Genomic DNA, 19,723 nt, shown 5'->3' on the forward strand with positions numbered 1-19,723 from the left:
GTGATACTGGGAATGTTATGAAAAGTGAATATGGAGGAAGCAGGATGCAAATGCGGGGGCTATCATGGTCTGTAGTACACTGAGAAGCCTCGCTCACCAAGTCTTGTGTTCCTTGGCTTCAAAATAAGGCCCAGCAATTGTTCACAGATCACTTCACTGACCTCAGCAAAAGCTGTGGAGACCAAGAAAACGTCTGCTATAAATAGCTTAAATGCTCTTCTGTAGGCACTGTTTGCTGCCAGCCAACACGCAATCATCTCCACCTTCTGTTCTACAAGGACGACAATCACATCTACGTGATGGTATCGCTCTTCAGTAGCGTGCCTAGCAAATGTGTGTGTGAATGGTGGCCCCTCTGTTCTATGACAGCACCATCATTCCCGTCTACAGTGAACCAATTGGCAAGGCTCACTATAATATCTCAACTGGTTTTTGTTTTTGGTTGTGCGGGGGAAAGAATGCAGCAGAAAGGCAAAGGTAAAGGCAAAGGACCCCTGGACAGTTAAGTCCATTCAAAGGCAACTACGGGGTTGCGGTGCTAATCTTGCTTTCAGGTCAAGGGAGTCGGCGTTTGTCCACAGACAGCTTTCCAGGTCATGTGGCCATCATGACTAAACCGCTTCTGGTGCAATGGAACACCAGAGTGCATGGAAATACCGTTTACCTTCACAACACAGCAGTACCTATTTATCTACTTGCTCTGGTGTGCTTTCGAACTGCTAGGTTTTTAGGAGCTGGGACAGAGCAATGGGAACTCATTCCGTTGCAGGGATTCGAACCGCCAGCCTTCAGATTGGCAAGCCCAAGAGGCTCAGTGGTTTAGACCACAGCGCCACCTGCGTCCCTTATGGCAGTAAGGTATTACTCTCTGCCCATGTGAACCTACCATGAAAACCTACCAAGGTGAGAAAGAAGAATCTCAGGAAAACTTGCCCCTGCTGGCCTTGGCATGAAACAGTCTGGGGTTGACAAGGGAAGCTACTCTAAACCATTTACTGACTATTACCTCTGAGTAATCCAAAGAGCTATATCTGCACAACAATCCACTCAGTTCCACTGCATGACGTGGGAATGGGTATAATCCCTATTATTTAAAACCTGTGGTCCTGCCTCAGAAATCTCAAAGTACTGTCTAGACCTCATTAATGCCCTTGAAGCGGCATCTTATCTCTAGCCAGATGTCTGATAGGTGCTGGACAGATAGTTCTGTTTCATCAGTTTCTATTGAAGAAATGAATTGTTATATATGCCACTAGTTTTGCAGTGGACAGACTATGGGTCTGTCCACACGGCAGTTTACAATAGATTCAATGAATCCCAAACACGCATGTTTTTTGCATAGTCCTCATTCAAGTGGTAAAGGTAAAGGGACCCCTGACAATTAAGTCCAGTCGTGAACGACTCTGGGGTTGCGGCGCTCATCTCACTTTAAAGGCCAAGGGAACTGGTATTTGTCCGCAGACAGTTTTTCTGGGTCATGTGGCCAGCATGACTAAGCTGCTTCTGGAGAAACCAGAGCAGCGCACGGAAACGCCATTTACCTTCCCGTCGGAGCGGTACCTATTTATCTACTTGCACTTTGACGTGCTCTTGAACTGCTAGGTTGGCAGGAGCAGGGACCGAGCAAAGGGAGCTCACCCCATCATGGGGATTCGAACCGCCGACCTTTCGATTGGCAAGCCCAAGCGGCACAGTGGTTTAACCCACAGTGCCACCTGTGTCCCATTCAAGTGGTAGCCTATACTTTTTCTCCATTTAATTTGGATTTTCCCAATCTATGGATAACATAGCAAGGGGGGGGGACAAAATTACATGCTATCTGAGCATTGATGCACTGAAGCACACTGTGTGAGTAGTCTGTTTTATTTTTGTTTTTTAAGTGTGCATGAGAATTTTTGCTGGGCATTGTCTATTGGCATACCCCATACTTCCATTTGCTCATCATCTGAGCACAAACTAACAGTTTTGACTCCACGAACCCAAAGGAAAAGATGTGCCTATTGCCACCAGTTGTGGCCAAATGCATGTGCATAGTAACTTTTAAGCCAGCTGTTTTGTGCGGAACTGCTTTTGTGCAAAACAGCTGTATAAAAAAGAAAAATGGCATTTGCAGGAACAGGAGGTGGGAAGAGAATGGCAGAAGAAAAAAAAAAACAATGTCTCAAGATTCCTCTCCCCCAAATTGCTCTCTCTGTCCTGCCTTGGATATAAAATGTACTGTTTATGCGCTTTCATGTTTACAATCTCCTGTGAGCTGCATGGTGGCCTTCTGTGTTCGTGGGAACAGTCAGGAGATGCCCATGACTCTGCCTGCCCAGCCATTATTTGCACTAGTGAGGCACTTCCTGATGGGCTGCTGGCCCTCTGCCTGGGTATGACATACAAACATATATATTTATTTTTTGAAACTGCTGATTGCTCAAATCTGGTAAAGAAGTATTTAATTCATAAATAAAAAGGGTTGTTTTCCCCACTGTGAATTATGGTTGAAACTTATCTTTGGTGAAAGTATTTCATAGCACCATTCTACAGACATTTTTTTTTCTTAAAGGGTTTGTGCACAGAGGTAAACAGAGAACAGTGTGTATGCCCACAATGGGCTTTAGGTTTCTGGAACTTCTGGAGGACAAGGAAGTAGTAACTGAGTGTGTGTGTGTGGGGGACGACAACAAAATTCAGCACAAATATTTCCGATAAAGAACCACCCATTAGTGTGGATGGGAAACAAGCACACATGGGAAAATCAAATCTGCATAACTCGCATGTGCATTAGCACCCTGGTGTGTACACAGCCTTAATTCTAAAGTTGGAGTTGCACCGATTGTGGTTTCCAGTTGCTTGCCTTTCTTCAATATGCTCCCACTTTTCTTTTTGTTAACTTTGCAACACTTTAGAATTCTAAACAAAAAGTGGGGGAAAGCTATGATCCTTGCTTCAGACAGTAAACATTTTCACCCATGGAGTCCTCCATGCTACTTTGAACGGATGACACAGCCTCATTATTTCAGCCTCCCACAGGCCCTGGGGTGTGTGTGTGTTAATAAATGCATTTGCATTAAAAGGCAAGGAGTGATGTAAAAACAAGTCTTTACAAGAAAACAAAACAAAACAAAATGTAAAGGACTTTCTGGGGGTGGGGTCAGGGTGATGGAACTAAAAGGAAGTGGCTTCTTGAGAAAGAACAACAATTGGGCTGATTAGCTAGTGCGCATTCTGTGGGTACATTTTTCAACCAATTAAGGCTGAAATAAGCAAATGGTGCTGTGCAAACAGAGATGTTCGGAATCCTCTAGAGATGAAATGAGACTCATCTTTAAATCAAGAATCACACAAACCAAGCAAGAGGTTTATGAAGCTGCATATGAATATCTTTTCATTTTAAACTAGGGCATCTTCTGTGGTGCAGGTGATGTGGCTCAACAGGAAGGTGTATGTGTAAAATTAAAGAAATGTGGCAGTGTATTAGAATTCATAGAACCAGGACCAGTATGCAATGAATTCAGAAGTCAGCTAGCCTAACCTACTACTGATGAGCTTGTTACAAGCTGGGACATGTGTGCCCCAGAATTAGGTGATACTTGTAGCTTTGCTCAACAGGTAACAATGCAATGTGTATGGGACTGCAAGCACAACATAGAAAGCAGACATTGGTTTAAGTGGGCTGACCTATCTGACTGAGATTATTTGTATGCATGGAATTGAAAAATGTGAGAACTCTTTTATGTATGATAATGCTTAATTTGCACCTCACTATTTGCCAATAGTTAACACAGGCACACACCTCACTAGCCTCGGCAAGAACAAAAGCCTGCTTCTGAGTGGCACTGCTCCACTGATCATTTAATTAACAGCCATTTGCATCTTGTCCAAACAGCATCTACTGCTACTGTTTTGTGCTTGGCACTCAAGTTCCAAGTTGTCCTTATTGGTTCTTGCCCTTTTACCTGTTGCTCCCTAAAGACATTCAGTTGTCTTGAATCAGGAAACCCAAAAAGGTCCCATGCCTCTGGCTGCTTAGCAACACCTTTTGTTAGAGAATCCTGCCCCTCCTCTAACCTCTGTCAGATCCCATCACCTATTATTTCAAGCATCCCTTCCCCTCAGGAATTATTGCTGTGTTCAGGCATTCACCTGAACATGTGAACATTCAAACTATGGATTTAGTAGTTACTGGGATTTTATCCCTTCCTTTTCTCACTTTTTCTTAGTTTCCTTAATATGACCCTTCTTCTGCTTTCCATTTGGACATTCCCTCTTGGTGCATTTAGACCTCCAGTTTAACTTGCCAGATTGCGCTATAAGGAGCAGGGAGCAGTACTAGCAATCATAGGACTCCCTGCCTCCTCCTGTTTCTATCTCTGCCACATAAAGGTAAAGGTAAAGGGACCCCTGAGCATTACGTCCAGTCGTGACAGACTCTGGGGTTGTGGTGCTCATCTCGCTCTATAGGCCGAGGGAGCCAGCGTACAGTTTCCAGGTCATGTGGCCAGCATGGCTAATCCGCTTCTGGCGAACCAGAGCAGCGCATGGAAATGCCATTTACCTTCCCGCCGAAGCGGTACCTATTGATCTACTTGCACTTTGATGTGCTTTCAAACTGCTAGGTTGGCAGGAGCAGGGACCGAGCAACGGGAGCTCACCCCATCACGGGGATTTGAACCACCGACCTTCTGATCGGCAAGTCCTAGTCTCTGTGGTTTAACCCACAGCGCCACCCGCGTCCCTCTCTGCCACATAAACAAGTGTAAATGATTGATCCAGGCAACATGGGTTTGGGCAGCCTCTGTTAATCACTCTACATTTGAACTAAACATTTTACTCTTTTGTAAATATTGGGTTTGGCACTTGAAGCCCCAAAACCATTTAATGCATTGATAACCATTTAATTCTGTAAACAAAGGAACATTTTTCAATTTTAAACTCTTAATTGGGACTCAGTGATTTCTGCTAATTCCCCAAAATAATTAAAAGCAAGTAAAGGTGCAAAGCAATGTTCCCCCATTGTATACAGTGAGAGCTCTGGATTACAGTTCCCAAATATTATGCTTCATGGTCACATGTATAACTCACACATTTGGGTAATGCATTTTGAGACAACTGCAGGCAGGGTAACAAACCTATCTAAAATACAGTGCTATGTCTATAACAGCCCTACCATTGATCAACCACGTAATCTGGACCACTGTGTGCTATAGTCAGACAACGGATGCACTGCATAATGTTGCAAATAGGTTCAGATGACCCTAATAAGTGTATTTGATACAGGTCACATATTTACAGAGTAAGACCTTTCAAGAGCTGTGGAATAGCCTCTCCACACAGGTTGACACCTAACACCTACTCAAATGTACTTTCAGCACCAGGCAAATACCTCATTGTTGTTTTAGTAATTTTAAATTATGTTGTAGCTTTGAAAGCTGTCAGGTGGGTGGGGTTGCCGTGAGGTCACAAGGACACCGGGTGACCAATACAAAGGCAAAGGCAAAGGGCTCTGAAGGCACTGTTGATCAGCTGGTTGGGGGCACTAGCAAATCTCTGCTTTTTCAAGCGCCACTGTGATCATTTTCTCTTGCAAAGGAACAGGGCTTTGCAGGCACCACCAATCAGTTGATAGAACTGCCTGCAAAACCCTTTCAGCAGGGAGGTACATCAGTTTACATACCTTACACCTAATCTCATATATGATGTCATATGTAGAGCAAGTTGGCATGGCTTTGCCAAAATGGCCTTGCAGAACAAATAGGCAGGCCTGGCTAGCCTAATCAGGCCTACCCTTGCCCTGCTAAGTGGCAGCAGCACTGCAGTTGGGAGGACAGTGCCCCACCACGCTGGGTACTCCTGCTGACCTTAGCGGATATTGCTTTAATGTTGCATTTTGTCTTATTTGTTTTTTACAGTTTATTTGTTTATCTGCCCAAATACATTTTTGTTACGGAATGGCCTATAAATAGGCCAAATAGGTAAAATAAACAATTACAAGTATAAGCTGGCTGAAAAAAATATGGAAATATTTTAGAAGTTAGGTGTGAGTAAAAGCCACGCCAGGGAATCTTTATTGGGTGCCAAGTCTAAGAACAATTACAGAGTTTGCATGTTACATTAATTCATAAAGGTAAAGGTAAAGGTAAAGGTACCCCTGACCATTAGGTCCAGTCGCGGATGACTCTGAGGTTGTGGCGCTCATCTCGCTTTATTCACTGAGGGAGCCGGCGTATAGCTTCCGGTCATGTGACCAGCATGACTAAACCGCTTCTGGCAAACCAGAGCAGAGCACGGAAACACCGTTTACCTTCCTGCTGGAGCAGTACCTATTTATCTACTTGCACTTTGATGTGCTTTCAAACTGCTAGGTTGGCAGGAGCAGGGACCGAGCAACGGGAGCTCACCCCATCGCGGGGATTTGAACCGCCGACTTTCTGATTGGCAAGTCCTAGGCTCTGTGGTTTAACCCACAGCGCCACCCGCGTCCCACTGTGAATTATAGTAAACAATAATTCATGTTAAAAATCGTTTGCTTTAAAGTTCCTGCAAAGCTCCTTCTCAGCTGCTGCTGCTGCTGCTGCAGTATAGACAAATAAGCCAGAATCTGGCTAATCATCCAAACCTGGGCTCATTCCTCAGGGCCGTCTTAAGAATATCCCGCGCCGTGGTGCAAAGCTCCCTCTGGCACACCCCCTCGTTTCCCAGAGTATTTTAGGGAGGATGGCGCTGCCAGCAGGGTTGGAGGAGGTGGGCAGCAGCTGGAGGGTGACTCCTCCAGCAGGGAAGAGGCAGCTGGATGCGGCACCTCCTGGCTCAGCTGGCCGCTTCGTGCCGCGGTGACCACAGCAGGCAGAGGCTCCGGGTGCGGGGCTGCTTCGGCACGGCATGGTCGAGGCGGGCGAGGGCGGCGAGCTGATGCCGGGAGGTGCCACATCCAGCCTCCGCCTCTTCCCTGGTGCTCTCCAGAACTTGGCGCCCCGGCGCCCCACACCACTAGCCTCTATGGGTATGATGCCCCTGTCATGATTTCCGCCCCGCCAAACAAACCAAGAATGGTAAGCACGCTGCTTCTTCCCATTAAACCATGGTTTCTGACTATAGTTTTATGTGAAATGGAAACTCAGCCACTATAATGATCCTAATTAAATCATGATAATCACTGCACAGATAAATCGTTGTAGTTTGTTCTTTTCAGCTGAAGACTGCAAAATTATTTATATAACCACAAATCAATTAAACATTGCAATCTACTACTGAAGATCTTTGACCAAAGCATTTCATTACAGTCCCATTTACACAGAGGTCAGTTCAATCCAAAACAGGCTTTCTACTCTCAGCTCAAGTCGGGCTGCAGATACTGCTTGCTTTGGTTGCGGATGCAGAGAAGAAGAGGAGGAACTTAGAAGTGTGTGTGCAGAAGCAGGGGAGATGCCTCATACAGCTTAAGACCAATGTTTCCTTCCCAAATCTGCTTCTTAGAATTCAGAAATAGATAACATCTGGAGTATGTGAGCTAGTGCCCAGAAATAGGAAGGAAGAATAGTTGCTATTTCTTATTTTAATTAATTGACAAAATTTATATACTGCTTAATTGTAGTGTAGTAAGTGCTTTATAAGAAATAGTAAAATTATCAATAAAAATGGTTAAAATCAATTAAAAACATTAAGGATAATTTAATTAACAGTAAAAGAAATTAAAACATGTCAGCAACTATGGTTCTAGATGGGCTTGCCTAAACAAAAATGTTTCAAGCAGGTGCTTGAACAGCAGAGGCACCTGCCTGGTGTCAACAGGCAAGGAGTTCCATAGTTGTAGGTTCTGCCACGCTAAGAGATAATATTTGTACAACTGTGTAACAAGGATTACGTGGCACCTGTAACACTGTCGGTTCCACAGAGCCACATAAATAGGGCTGGAAGAAATACTGCCTAGCTCTGGCTTGGCAACACCTGGCTCTGAGAGGTACCCACTAAGCTATTCCCTAAAAACTTCCATGGGGTAAAATTCTACAGCCTTCCTAAGCAGCCCATGTTCCATTGCTCAGCTGCTTTTATAGCTCCGCCAGTGTTTTACTTAAATATTTCCCGGAGCAAATTCTCCTTGCATATTATCCAATCTTCCCTGAATCTTTTGAGCAATTCCCAGTCTCTTCTGACATACTTTTGAATAACGTGCCCCCTCTCTCCCTAACATTCCTGTCACTAGGCTATAAATTTATCTGTTGCCTTCAGCCCTTCCTCATACAATTTGCCTTCCAAAACTGTTGTCATCCTTATAGCCATAGCTCTTTTCCTCTGAATTGTTTCTAATTTCTGTGTCACAGAGATGCCGCAGGCTCAACAGCGGTTTGGCAGGCTTTATAGCATCAGCTGAATACCACTATTGTTTATTAACTCTTACTGAGAGTGTCTATATGACCAAAGACTACAGCAGCTAAAAGCAACAGATCATGTCCCTATGAGCTCAGGGGAGTATTATCAAAGTGACTTTACCGCCACTAGTGGTAAGGGAACAGCACCAATATACTAGTGGTTTTATCTAGCATCAACTTTTATAAAGGAGCTGTCACATAAAGCACTTTTGCTTAGTTTTTTTATTGATGTTTGGACCTCCTGCGCAGCCATGATTTCACTTTTGCTGAGTACACACCTCCTCCCTGCTCCTTTCCTGGAACTTATATTTACTTAAATTCTTATTTTAACGCAGTGCACCTACAAATGCAAAAGTGCTGAGGAGCTTTTGTCAAATGAGATTCTAAGTCCTGCATTGCAAGGTAATTGGGACACTTCTGGCTACAATGTTAAGCTAACTGACTCAGGAGCAATTCCAATGAATTCAATAGGATGTGTACCTCTGTGTGGTTAGGATCATACTGTAAGAGAGTCAACCTGTTATGAACCCAAGGGATCATGTGCACTGGAGATGTTGCTTCTTCAGCCAATTAAAAGGAGGTCCTAGCAAGATCCCAGGTGGTAGATTGTAGGAAACTTGTGTGCTCTTGTCCTACTTATTTGTCCTTTATTTGGCTTTATTGTGAGCTTAGAGCCATGTTGAATTTTTCTTTGATGATCTGTCTTAGAACACTTTATCCTAATCATGGACTTTTGAACCAATGGAAAATATTACCTAAGCTTTTTAGCACTGCCGCTCAACAATCTTTTGCAATGTTTTGACTTTCTACATATTTTTATGGTGTTTTTAAAATAAAAACTCTAATTTTATTTTACTTTATTCTTCATCCATTAAGTGCAATTTTTAAATAGGTAATATTCATTTGGCTCACCTTATTCCAATGTTACTCATGGTAGCCTTATCATTACTGTGATTTGGTAAACATGTGCTCTCAAGGAGGGAATGGCCATGCAAGGAAACACCCCTGAGCAGTAAGTATAGTGCTTTTGCCTGCTTTGGAGTTAGTGATAAAATGATGGCAGCCACACCCATGTGGGTTGAGGAAGTAGCACAAAAATGTCATGAGATTAGCCTGGTTTTGGCTTCATTTAAAATATCACAGCTAAGAATGCTAAAGTAAAAGAAAAAAACAATTATTTGTCCATAGTCCCTTTTGTGAGGTCCCTGATCACACACACTGCCTCAGGTAACTATTTGGGTGGTATTCCACTCTATGTAGTTTGTAAACCCATGCGGAAAGCACACACAGCACCAGTGGCATTCAAAATAAATATTTTTTTTTAAAAAATCCTTCCAGTAGCACCTTAGAGACCAATTAAGTTTGTTATTGGTATGAGCTTTTGTGTGCATGCACACTTCTTCAGATACACTGAAACAGAAGTCCCCAGACCCTTATATATAGAGGGTGGGGAGGGGTATTACTCAGAAGGGTGGTGGGAATGGGTGATTGGCTGATAGGTGTGGTAAACCTGTTGACGACTGTTAACGACTGTAATTGGTCTTACAGGAAAAAGCAAGGGGTGAGATGGCTAAAAATAGCTTTATCGTGTATAATGAGATAAGAATTCAAGGGTCTGGTGACTTCTGTTTCAGTGTATCTGAAGAAGTGTGCATGCACACGAAAGCTTATACCAATAACAAACTTAGTTGGTCTCTAAGGTGCTACTGGAAGGAATTTTTTAATTTTTTGTTTCGACTATGGCAGACCAACACGGCTACCTACCTGTACCTAAAATAAATTAACTTACTGTTAATCATATGTGCTTGTATATATGAGAGTTTGTGGTTGAGCTGGGAATCTTACGATCTACCAAGTCCTCTTGCTGCAGCGCCTGGCCCACAGCTATCCTTCTTCCAAATTCTCACCATGGACTTCCTTAGCCGTGCTGAAAAATCCCACCAACTGAAGAGTATAATGCCCTCCCTGAAGCTTAAACACACCACAACTTCAATTCCCTATGTACCATTCACATGAATGGCTAATTGTAAAAATTACTACAAGCACAGGCAAATATTGGCTCACGTTATGGCAAAGAGAAGCGCAACAATCCCCCTCCTGCAAGGAAGTAAAGGACATTGTCAAATTCCTAGATAAGGTGACAGTGAAGGCTTCAGCTTAACCATTGGCGCCTGGAATTTAGAAGCTGTCACCAACAGGGAAAGTATTTAAGAGAGATTAAAAATCACACGTTTCAAGGCGCTCTGACAAAGCTGCCTTTACAGATCACAGCAAGGAGGATCTGAAGGACCGATAGGCAGGGATTTCGTGGATAAAAAGACCAAACCCCTGTTTGTGAAGGGGAACTGAAGAGTCACCTCTTTCTGGGAGGGTTTGTCAGCTTTGCAGTGATGTAAAGAAAACCTTGGTGCAGGAGAACGGAAGAAGGGAAAATCTCTCCTTAATGTTACAAGGCAGCTTTCTCCTGTAAAGAGGCAACATTTGTGCTGGGGGCTGTGCGCTAGGTTGGGACGTGGGGAAATTGGGTTCAAATCCCTGCTCAACCATGAAACTCCTAAAGTGGCCAAGGGTCCATCATTTGCAAATTCCATTTGAACTTTTGGGGATGGGATGCATTCACCCACTTTGCATACCACATTCCCCGGTTGCTCAGCTTAAGCAGAAACCTGCACTCATGGGCTACAATATTAACATAGCTGTGGAATGGAAGAAATTAGAAGGTCATCTCACCCAGTCCTTATGCTGAGACTGGACCCCTGTATTTAAAGGATCTATTTCCATTACCCTGTGTCAAGGGCTAAGAGTACAGGGGTCCAGGCTGTGTCATGGCAGAAGTGACCATGGGGCAAAACAAACGTTATAACATCAAATGTTCTTATTTTCAGAAAGGATAACAATTGAACCATTATATCTATGTTTGTTAAATGAACAGGAGAACAGCTCTCCCCATACGCACTGACCCAGCCCCTGCAATTATCATCTGAGGCCCTTTTTCCTGTGTCTCCTCTGTGAGAGGTCCAGAAGGTGACATGAGAACAGGTCTTTTCTGCAGTGGCTCCCTGCTTGTAGAATGCTCTCCCTGGTGCCTTTGTTACTTATCTTTAGGTGCCAGGGGAAAATATTCCTCTTCTCCCAGGCCTTTGGCTGATTAAACAATCTGTGACCATTTAAAATGTGTGTGTGTTGGGGGTAGTGGTGGTATGGTTCGTGTTGGTTACTATGGTCTGTATTTTTGTGGTTTTATATTGTAAACCATCCTATGATCCTTGGATGAAGGGCGCTATAGAATAATAATAATAATAATAATAATAATAATAATAATAATAATAATGGTTGTAGCTGGAGATTCCACTGTATGTAATTAGAAAGCTGAGGAACCCAACAAAGCAATGGTTACTAGAATAATTCCAACATGGAAGAAGACAGAGAAGGAGACCCTTATATGTTAAGCTAGTCCTTCTCTCCACCTCATATCAGATTAGGAATAGACAAATTTCTCCACTTTGTTTTTCTCAGTTTGAATTTTTCCAGTCTTATTATGCCACATTTCCACATCCATTTGTGATTTTTAAAAATGAAGTTCTCCTAAAAATTCATCAACATTTTAGTGTACATTTCTTGTAACATACCCATTTTTGTAATCAAATTTTCCCAATACACACATTTTTAAAGCATTTTTTCAGAATGTCATGCATTTTGCTACTTTCACTAATATATGCATACTTTCTGCACACTTTTTCCTAATATACATATTTTTGTACACATTTTGGGTGGCAGAGTTGCATCAAAAAATCCAGAGAAGTCTGAATTCTGAAGGACAGCTGTGTTTCAGGTTGCAAAGTGTTCCGAAAAGGGCGAATTGAGTGGCTTCACATTGAAATGTGAACCGATCCAAATAAGAAGATTAGAGTTTGGAATGTGAAACTGGGCAGTTTGGGTGGTGTCTAAGGGGAGAAGGAGATTGCTGATCCTTCAGCTGGTGATGAGCTAGCTGCATGGCAGTACGAGCTGACTGTCTCTCACACACAGCTGCCTTCAGGGGGGGGGGTCAACTGCCTGTCTCAACACAGGGCTCAAAACTAATGGAGCAAAGAAACAAGTGCAAGAACATGCAGAGAGAAAAAGAGAAAGATAACTTACAGGAAAGACTTCATATCCAAGCCTCGATTCCGAATCTGCCCCACCATATGGTCCCAGCTCCCAGGATTGGAGCGGCTACGACCACCACCTGTCCTGTGCTTGGAGCCAGCAGGGGTCCCTTGTCGTGACTGCGCGCTCCGACAGCCCCGGGGATTGCCACTGGTGGAGGTGGTGTGGGACTGCAGGTGGCCCAGGCTCTGGCTGGTGGTGGGCTGGCTGTGGTTGGGTTTCTGGTGCTGGCTGAGTGGCTGTTGGAGACTCTGCTGGCGCATGAGGGTGCGCGGGCGCTGGCATTTCGGGTCTCCTGCTGAGGTGGGGATATACTCAAGGGTAGTGGCTGTGGACATGGTGGAATCCTCAAAACTTAGGGAGGTGAAGGGCGAGGGAAAGGAGAAAAAGGAGAAGAAGGTAAAGGGGCAAAATTGAAGGAAGGAAAAGCAGATAGTTAGAGAGAAGATGCCCCAGCACAGCACTCTCTCTGCCAGGCACCTTCGGAAGCAGCAAGCCGTCATTTGGGGTTGCAGCTGCACCTCAGCTTCTCCAGCAGCATGGAGCCCCTGCCCTGTAGCCATTTTGCGGCCTTCCTTGCTTGTCAGTCCTTGAGCTCAGTGTGAGATCGCTTGCAAAGCGACTTCTCCTCTCCGCGCTCCTTTGCTTGTAAGGAGGCTCAGAACACCAACTCTCGTTTCCGAACTAATTAGGCTGCTTTGTGAAGGCAAATCCCCTGGTGCCTGTGCTGCTGCTGCCTGTGACATGCGGCGCACCCAACAACCACTTTCCCCATTGGCTGTGTCTGAATCAGCACACCTCACCCAAGTGGCAGTGGGAATAGGAACTCTCACATGTCCTAGGAATGGTGTCACGGACACTGATGGCCAAGCTGGTGGCATGCTCCAGGGCTCAAGTTTTATTTTTTAAATGAGGCTGTAGCAGTTCCCTAATCTCATCTTGAATACAGGTAGCTTTGTCTTCCAGAGCACATAGTTACACTTAATAGGGTTGCCAAACTTTTGCGGACAGCATTCTACGCCTTTAACAGCTGCAAGGTAGTCAGAAATGAAACTGCTGTAGCTTTTCCTGCTGTTGTGTGCCAAAGTTGGCATTGGGATTTGCACTTTTGCCTGTTACGTAGCAGTGAAAGGCACAGAAACCTGTCCACTGAAAGGTGGCAAACTGGGGGAGTTGTAACAATTACAATAGCCATGTCGGGCTTGGATTTGTTAGGCCAGGTGTGGACAACTTCTCAGTATTTATGTTCTGGAAAGTTGCTATATTGTCTTCTCTCACATGAAACATATTCCAGTGAAATTTGGGGAGCTGTTTGAGAAGGGAACTAAACTTGAAGGTTGCAGGCCTCTGTTTTCAAACATGTGTCACTGTCAGACAGCTGCAACACAATGTGTGTGTGTGTGTGTGTGTGTGTGTGTGTGTGTGTGTGTGATTCCAGAAGAAGAGGTGAGTGGGAGAGGGGTGCTGAAACTTTCCTCCATACACTGTTTTGAGTGATCAGATGCAAAAGAGCAAAAGGCTTCTGTCCTTTTGTGCAGAAGAGGGAATTTCAACAGCTTGTAATAAAAGCTACACCTGTTGAAATTCTCTTTTCTGCAAAACTATGAAAACAGCATGAGTCCTGCCATCTTTGGCATCTGTCCATTCCATCACTGCTCCTCCATCTTCCGAGGCCACTTTCCTCCTATCTGGGCTTCATTCTGGTCTCATACCACAGCTAGGAAAAAGGAAGCTGGGTTGCATGGTAGCAGGTGGGGAGGCAAAAAGGAAGCTCCCACACCTCCACTTGAAATTGCCATCACTTACTTTTTGGCTGTTCAGTGTGACCTGTGTTTGAAGATGCATGCCTTGTTCTGCCCTCAAAATCAGGACTGAAGTACATCACAGTGAGGTGTCCTCCACCCTCCTGAGAGTGATGCATGATGCATAGTTTGGTATAGCTATGCCCTACTGCAGAGGTAGCTACTTTGGTACCCTCATGATGCTGTTGGGCTAATGTCTCCCATCAGCTCCAGCCAGCTTGGCCAATGCGAAGGGATGATGGGAGTTGTAGTCCAACGGCATCAGGAGGGCACCACATTGGGTATCCCTGATGTACAGTTACTGGCCACGCCCCTACAGATGTGTGAGAGAGCCTTGTAGGAATGGTCTGTAGCCTGTGGACAGTGAAGCACAGGACAGAACATATGGCTTGAAAGACAACACAAGAAGTGCAGATTGCTGTCAAAAATACATGACAGAGCCCCACAGCTAACCACGCAGAACAAGTGGTTGAGCACACATTCAGAAACACAATGCAGATATTAGCTAACCATTCAGCCAAAGACTTGAGAAGAACAGACATGGCTGATCACACTGTTAAATGAAAGGACAGGAGGGAAGGCATGCAGGTACTCACAAAAAAGGCCTCGTGGTCAGGGCTGTTCATTTTCTGATGGTCTGCACTTGCAGAATTCCAGGTGGAATTTGATATGATCAAAAGGATTTGGATTCCTGAACATATATTAGGAACATGGGAAGCTGCCTTATACTGAGTCCCCCTATTGTTTCATCTATTGTTTAGGGTTTCAGATAGGAGCTTTATCCAACCCTATCTGGAGATACTGGGGATTGAAACTGAGATATTCTGCACATAAAACACGTGCTTTACCATTGACTTATGGACCATTTCCTTCATTTATTTAGAAATGCTTTATAAGCCTTTATGTTGGTGGAATTAGAACTAAAAGCTCACTGGCATTACTGGGCAGCAGAGTGGTATGGCATAGCTAGCCATCCTTCTCTTGTGACCTTTAATCATCTTCCTGCTTCTCAGTTACCTGCCACCACATCTGCTCTTACCCTTGCCTCAAGTTCTAAATTTTAGCAGAAAGCTGAGTTCAAGTACACAGTGTAGATTTGCATCCACCTTACTGAATTGCATAACTTGTTCTGAGTGCTTGATTTGCCTTTCCACAGTAGAGAATTGGCTTTCCTTCCTTTCAAATTTTAAAACACCATTTCTGAACAGCCCTGCCTGCAGTTAAAGCCAAAGCCAGAGTTAGGAGTGGGAAAACAAGTGCACAGGAAAGGGATGTGTACAATAAATGACAAAGCATGTAATATAACAGGATGGCTGAGAAAGCAGGCTGTTGAAGGCATAACGGTTAAGCTCTGAAGGATGCCTTTGGGTGCGCCCCCGAAGGACATGGCTGGCCTCATGTCTGAGTATCTCACAGAAACGGCCAATCCCTGAGGCAGGTGTGTCAACATGTGACAGGAGAGAGGTGCACAGGCGGCTGATCACCCACCAGTCTTACTGGTTCCCAGCTCTGCTTCTCCCCAAGCCCTCCTGCTTTCTCAGGGTGGAGCATCTGACAGCAGTCACTCTAGAGCAGCCAGATGGGGCTGACTGTGCCAAAATATTTCACAGGCCACTTTGTGTAGAAATTAAAGCCAACCTAGTTCTTAGGTTTAACCAAGGAGGCACAGAACCAGGACCTCGTGGCAGAAGGGTTCGAGCGTTCCTTACTTGCTGCTGGCCTGACCTGGCCTGAAAGCCACCTCCACCAAAAACAGCAAAGAAATGCTGATACCAGGGACGTAATGGCAAAGTGGTGGAATCTTTTTGTGTTGAAAAAAGAGAAGAGAAGAGAAGAGAAGAGAAGAGAAGAGAAGAGAAGAGAAGAGAAGAGAAGAGAGAGGAGGAAGAGCAAGAGAGAACGAGAAAAGAAAGGAAAGGAAAGGAAAGGAAGGACTTGTGAAAACCTATATAAGCAAAGAGCCCAACACCCCCTTTTCTTGCCTTGGGAAATTATTCAGGTAGCTCTGCATGCATCTGCTACCAATGAGCTTGTTTGGATCATGTACTGAGCCCCTAAGCCCAACCCCCCTGCTGCCAGGCATGAGGCAGAAATGGACCTTTCCAGCCACTGCCTTCTTCACATGCAGTGACCTCATTTCAGTTTTCTATCAAATCCTAAATTAGTCCAATTTTCAACCTCTCAGTCACAGGAAACTAAAATTGGCTCTCCTAGGCCTGGAGCCAGCAGACTATATAAATTTCTATCAAGGGTAATTGAGGTGTGGGAAGCAGTCCCAGTGCTGTAGGGACTGTACCATTTACACCTGGCCCTCTGGCATACCTGTGGGTACCATATCCCACTTCCAGGTCCTATCACAAGGCTATTGTGCAAGCAGACAGGTGGGCTATCTCAGACAGACAGACAAAGCAAAGTAGCGCTCCATCACAAAAACACACATGCCAGATACAGGGACAATCCAGTCACAAAAATCTTCATTATGAGGGATGTATATGACAGATTAGTTTACTCCACAATGAAAACTTCATTTAGTCAGGAAATGCTTCAGTGTCTAGGACTAATCTAGATATGAATTAATATTAAGACTTTTGGTCTCCTTAGGTGTCAGGAAAGAGGCACCTGACAGGACAAACGAACTAGCGGTCATTTCCTGAGTCCACATCGGTTTTGAGAAGCCACATAGGAATGCTCATTCAGTGGTGTCAAGAGGAAGAGCTGTTTGGAAACCTAATGGAAGATAAGCCCACTAATAAAGATAGTTATGGGATCTTTCTGCTCAAGACACAGGGAGCATCTGTGAGAGATAAAAAGGTCTGGAATGAATCACACTCTGGTCTCACACTTCTGGACAGCTCACACTAGGATCACCTTGTAGCTCACAGTAAATTTACTCAGAATCATCTAATAGCGCAGGTACTGCTACAGTTGCTATGGTCAGCCCTTTGGCCTAACCTAGCATGAAGCCCTTATCTACTGATGGGCAGTCCACTGAAAGCTACTAATAGAGTCATAGCTCTCTTCTCCTGAGCCTTTAACCTCTAATCAGTTAAAGGTAAAGGTACCCCTGACCGTTAGGTCCAGTTGCGGATGACTCTGGGGTTGTGGTGCTCATCTCGCTCTATAGGCCGAGGGAGCTGGCATTTGTCCGCAGACAGCTTCCGGGTCATGTGGCCAGTATGACTAAGCCGCTTCTGGCGAAACCAGAACAGTGCATGGAAACGCCGTTTACCTTCCCACCGGAGCGATACCTATTTATCTACTTCCACTTTGATGTGCTTTCAAACTGCTAGGTTGGCAGGAGCAGGGACCGAGCAATGGGAGCTCACCCCGATGCGGGGATTCGAATCACCAACCTTCAGATCAGCAAGCCCTAGGCTCTGTGGTTTAGACCACAGTGTCACCTGCGTCCCTTCTCTGATTGGTTAGTATTATAAATTAGTCAACTAAGGATCACACAGTGATAACACTTACTAAAAGTGAAATCCTTTTTCATATGGCAAAATTCTGTTTATTTTATTGATTTGCATATGCTCAAGACTACTTCCATATGAAGCCAGAGAGAGAGAGAGTGTGTGTAATACAGCCCTCTGCTCCTGCACAACAGAACTTTTTTCACTGATCCCAGGGCACAGCAGACTGCTCCATCAGGTGTCACAACCATCACCTATGCTTTCCTCTGCTCTGCCTGAATCTAACACCAAGATGGTAGCTGGGTTTGGTTTCTCCCCCTCCCCCTCCCTGCCCCCGCCCTCAGCCCATCCCTAGCTACAAGGACTTCTGTGTCACAAGGCCAGGCCAGGCCTGTAATGTACTCTCACTCACTTGGATAGGCTGAGCTTCCCTGCTGCTAGGTGGCTCTGCACCGTTTGCCATCGACCTCTCCCCGCCTTCCCAATGCTGGGCTCGCTGTGGGCAGACACGCTGCTCTTCATGCCGTCCTCTCGGAGCTGCTGCCTCTCCCCGTGGCGTCCTTCCCGCTCCCCAGCCAATCCTGAGGTGGCTGAAGCAGCCAACTTTGCACCTGACAACAAGGTGCCACTGGGGCATGTCAGGAGAGGAAGGTGGCCGGTGGTAGTGAGAAGGAGGTCACGCAAAGAGGAGGGGGGAAAAAGAGAAAGAGAGAGAGAGAAAGAGAGAGACAGAAAGAGAGAGAGAGACAGAGACAGACAGACAAGGGACAGACAGACAGACAGAGAGAAAGAGAGACATCAGCACTGCAAAAGAAAGGGCCAAGGAGAGCCTTTGTCCCAGGCAAAGACAGCAGGCAGCCCTGGCTTGGTTGTGAGGTTATGATTGCAGCCAAAAGTTACTTTATTCCATAGACAAAGAAGGGTTGAACAATGGATAAGGCCATTGGGAGAGGCACTGTGCAGGCGAAGGGAGAGAAAAGCCATGTTAGTGAGAGAGCTTACCACTGCCATCACCATCACCACACAGTGCAGATGCAGAGAACACGCTGAGAGGGTGACCAAAACGGGCAACCCCGTCCTGTGCTGCAGAGAAGGTGGAGGGGTGTGAGGGGTAGGAGAGCCAAAGGAACTGGGGGCAGGGGGCAGGGAGGGAAAGGTGCCGGCCTCTCTTAGTGAGCTGCTTAAGGCAGTGGTTCTCAACCCATTGGGAGCACCGTACAAGCCTAGCAAGCCGAACGTCTGAGCCAAGGCCCCTCCAGGACAACAGGACTGCTCTAAGTTAGTGACTGGGCTTTAAGGCCTTGGGCAGTGTTGGCCATTGTTTCCATTTGGGTTGGTTTATGTGACTATTGTGTGTATTGGGTTTAAAGCAGAGTACAGAAGCCAACCACTTGGTTGGAAGGCCTACCCTGAGAGTTAATAGTCAGGAGCTTGACCTGATGCCAACGAATCCAGAAGAACACTATATTGCACTGGGACCAGAGAAAAGGGGGAATCCAGGGCATCAACCACACAAGTCTGTCATACCAAGTACCAGTGCAAATGCCAGTAGTTGGGAACCACTGAATTAATGGATGGGAAGTGGGGGGGAGGGAAGGCAGGAGGGGTTGCTCGTCTCCATGGCCATTTGTCCATGGGGAGGGGGTGGAGTGTGAGGGAAGAGGTAGAAGGGGGAAGAAGGGGAAGGGGAAGGGGAAAGCAGGAAGGGGGAGGTTGGAAGAAGGGTGTGCATATACTCACTATATATGATCAAATCAGTTAAAGAGAGACTCACTTGAGGGAAAGTCGTGGATCACCATATGGGGCGTAAGGTGATATGTTTAGTATAAACTCCTTGGGAGGGTAGGAGCTCCATTTCTGCTGCACTGTGTTGTCATTGTTATTCCAAAAGTCTCTGTCTAGATCACTACATCAGCCGGTGATGAGGGGAGAAAAATAAAAATAAAAAAGGGAAATACAAGAGAGAGAATCTAAATTCCTGCGAGGGGAGGAAGGAGAAAAGAAAACA

The 19,723-nt window shown here is 45.3% G+C and overlaps 1 protein-coding gene across 5 annotated transcripts in view; it reads right to left on the bottom strand.

The window, feature by feature from the left end:
* The window catches only part of SYT7 (synaptotagmin 7), a 228,640-nt gene that overhangs the window by 58,750 nt on the left and 150,167 nt on the right, over positions 1-19,723 (bottom strand). The window contains exons 4-6 of one of the 5 annotated variants that reach the window (XM_083580690.1): positions 19,490-19,621; positions 18,128-18,343; positions 12,495-12,857 (exon numbers count right to left, since the gene is read on the bottom strand). The exons of 2 other annotated variants lie outside the window; for them this stretch is intronic. In XM_083580690.1, the coding sequence (XP_083436816.1) occupies positions 12,495-12,857; positions 18,128-18,343; positions 19,490-19,621 (711 nt within the window). The remainder of the gene's footprint in view (positions 1-12,494; positions 12,858-18,127; positions 18,344-19,489; positions 19,622-19,723) is intronic. 2 more of the 5 variants (XM_083580691.1, XM_083580692.1) reach the window with 2 other exon arrangements.

Source organism: Podarcis filfolensis, assembly GCF_964270895.1.
Source record: "Podarcis filfolensis genome assembly, chromosome: 1".
NCBI classification, from domain to species: Eukaryota; Metazoa; Chordata; class Lepidosauria; order Squamata; family Lacertidae; genus Podarcis; species Podarcis filfolensis.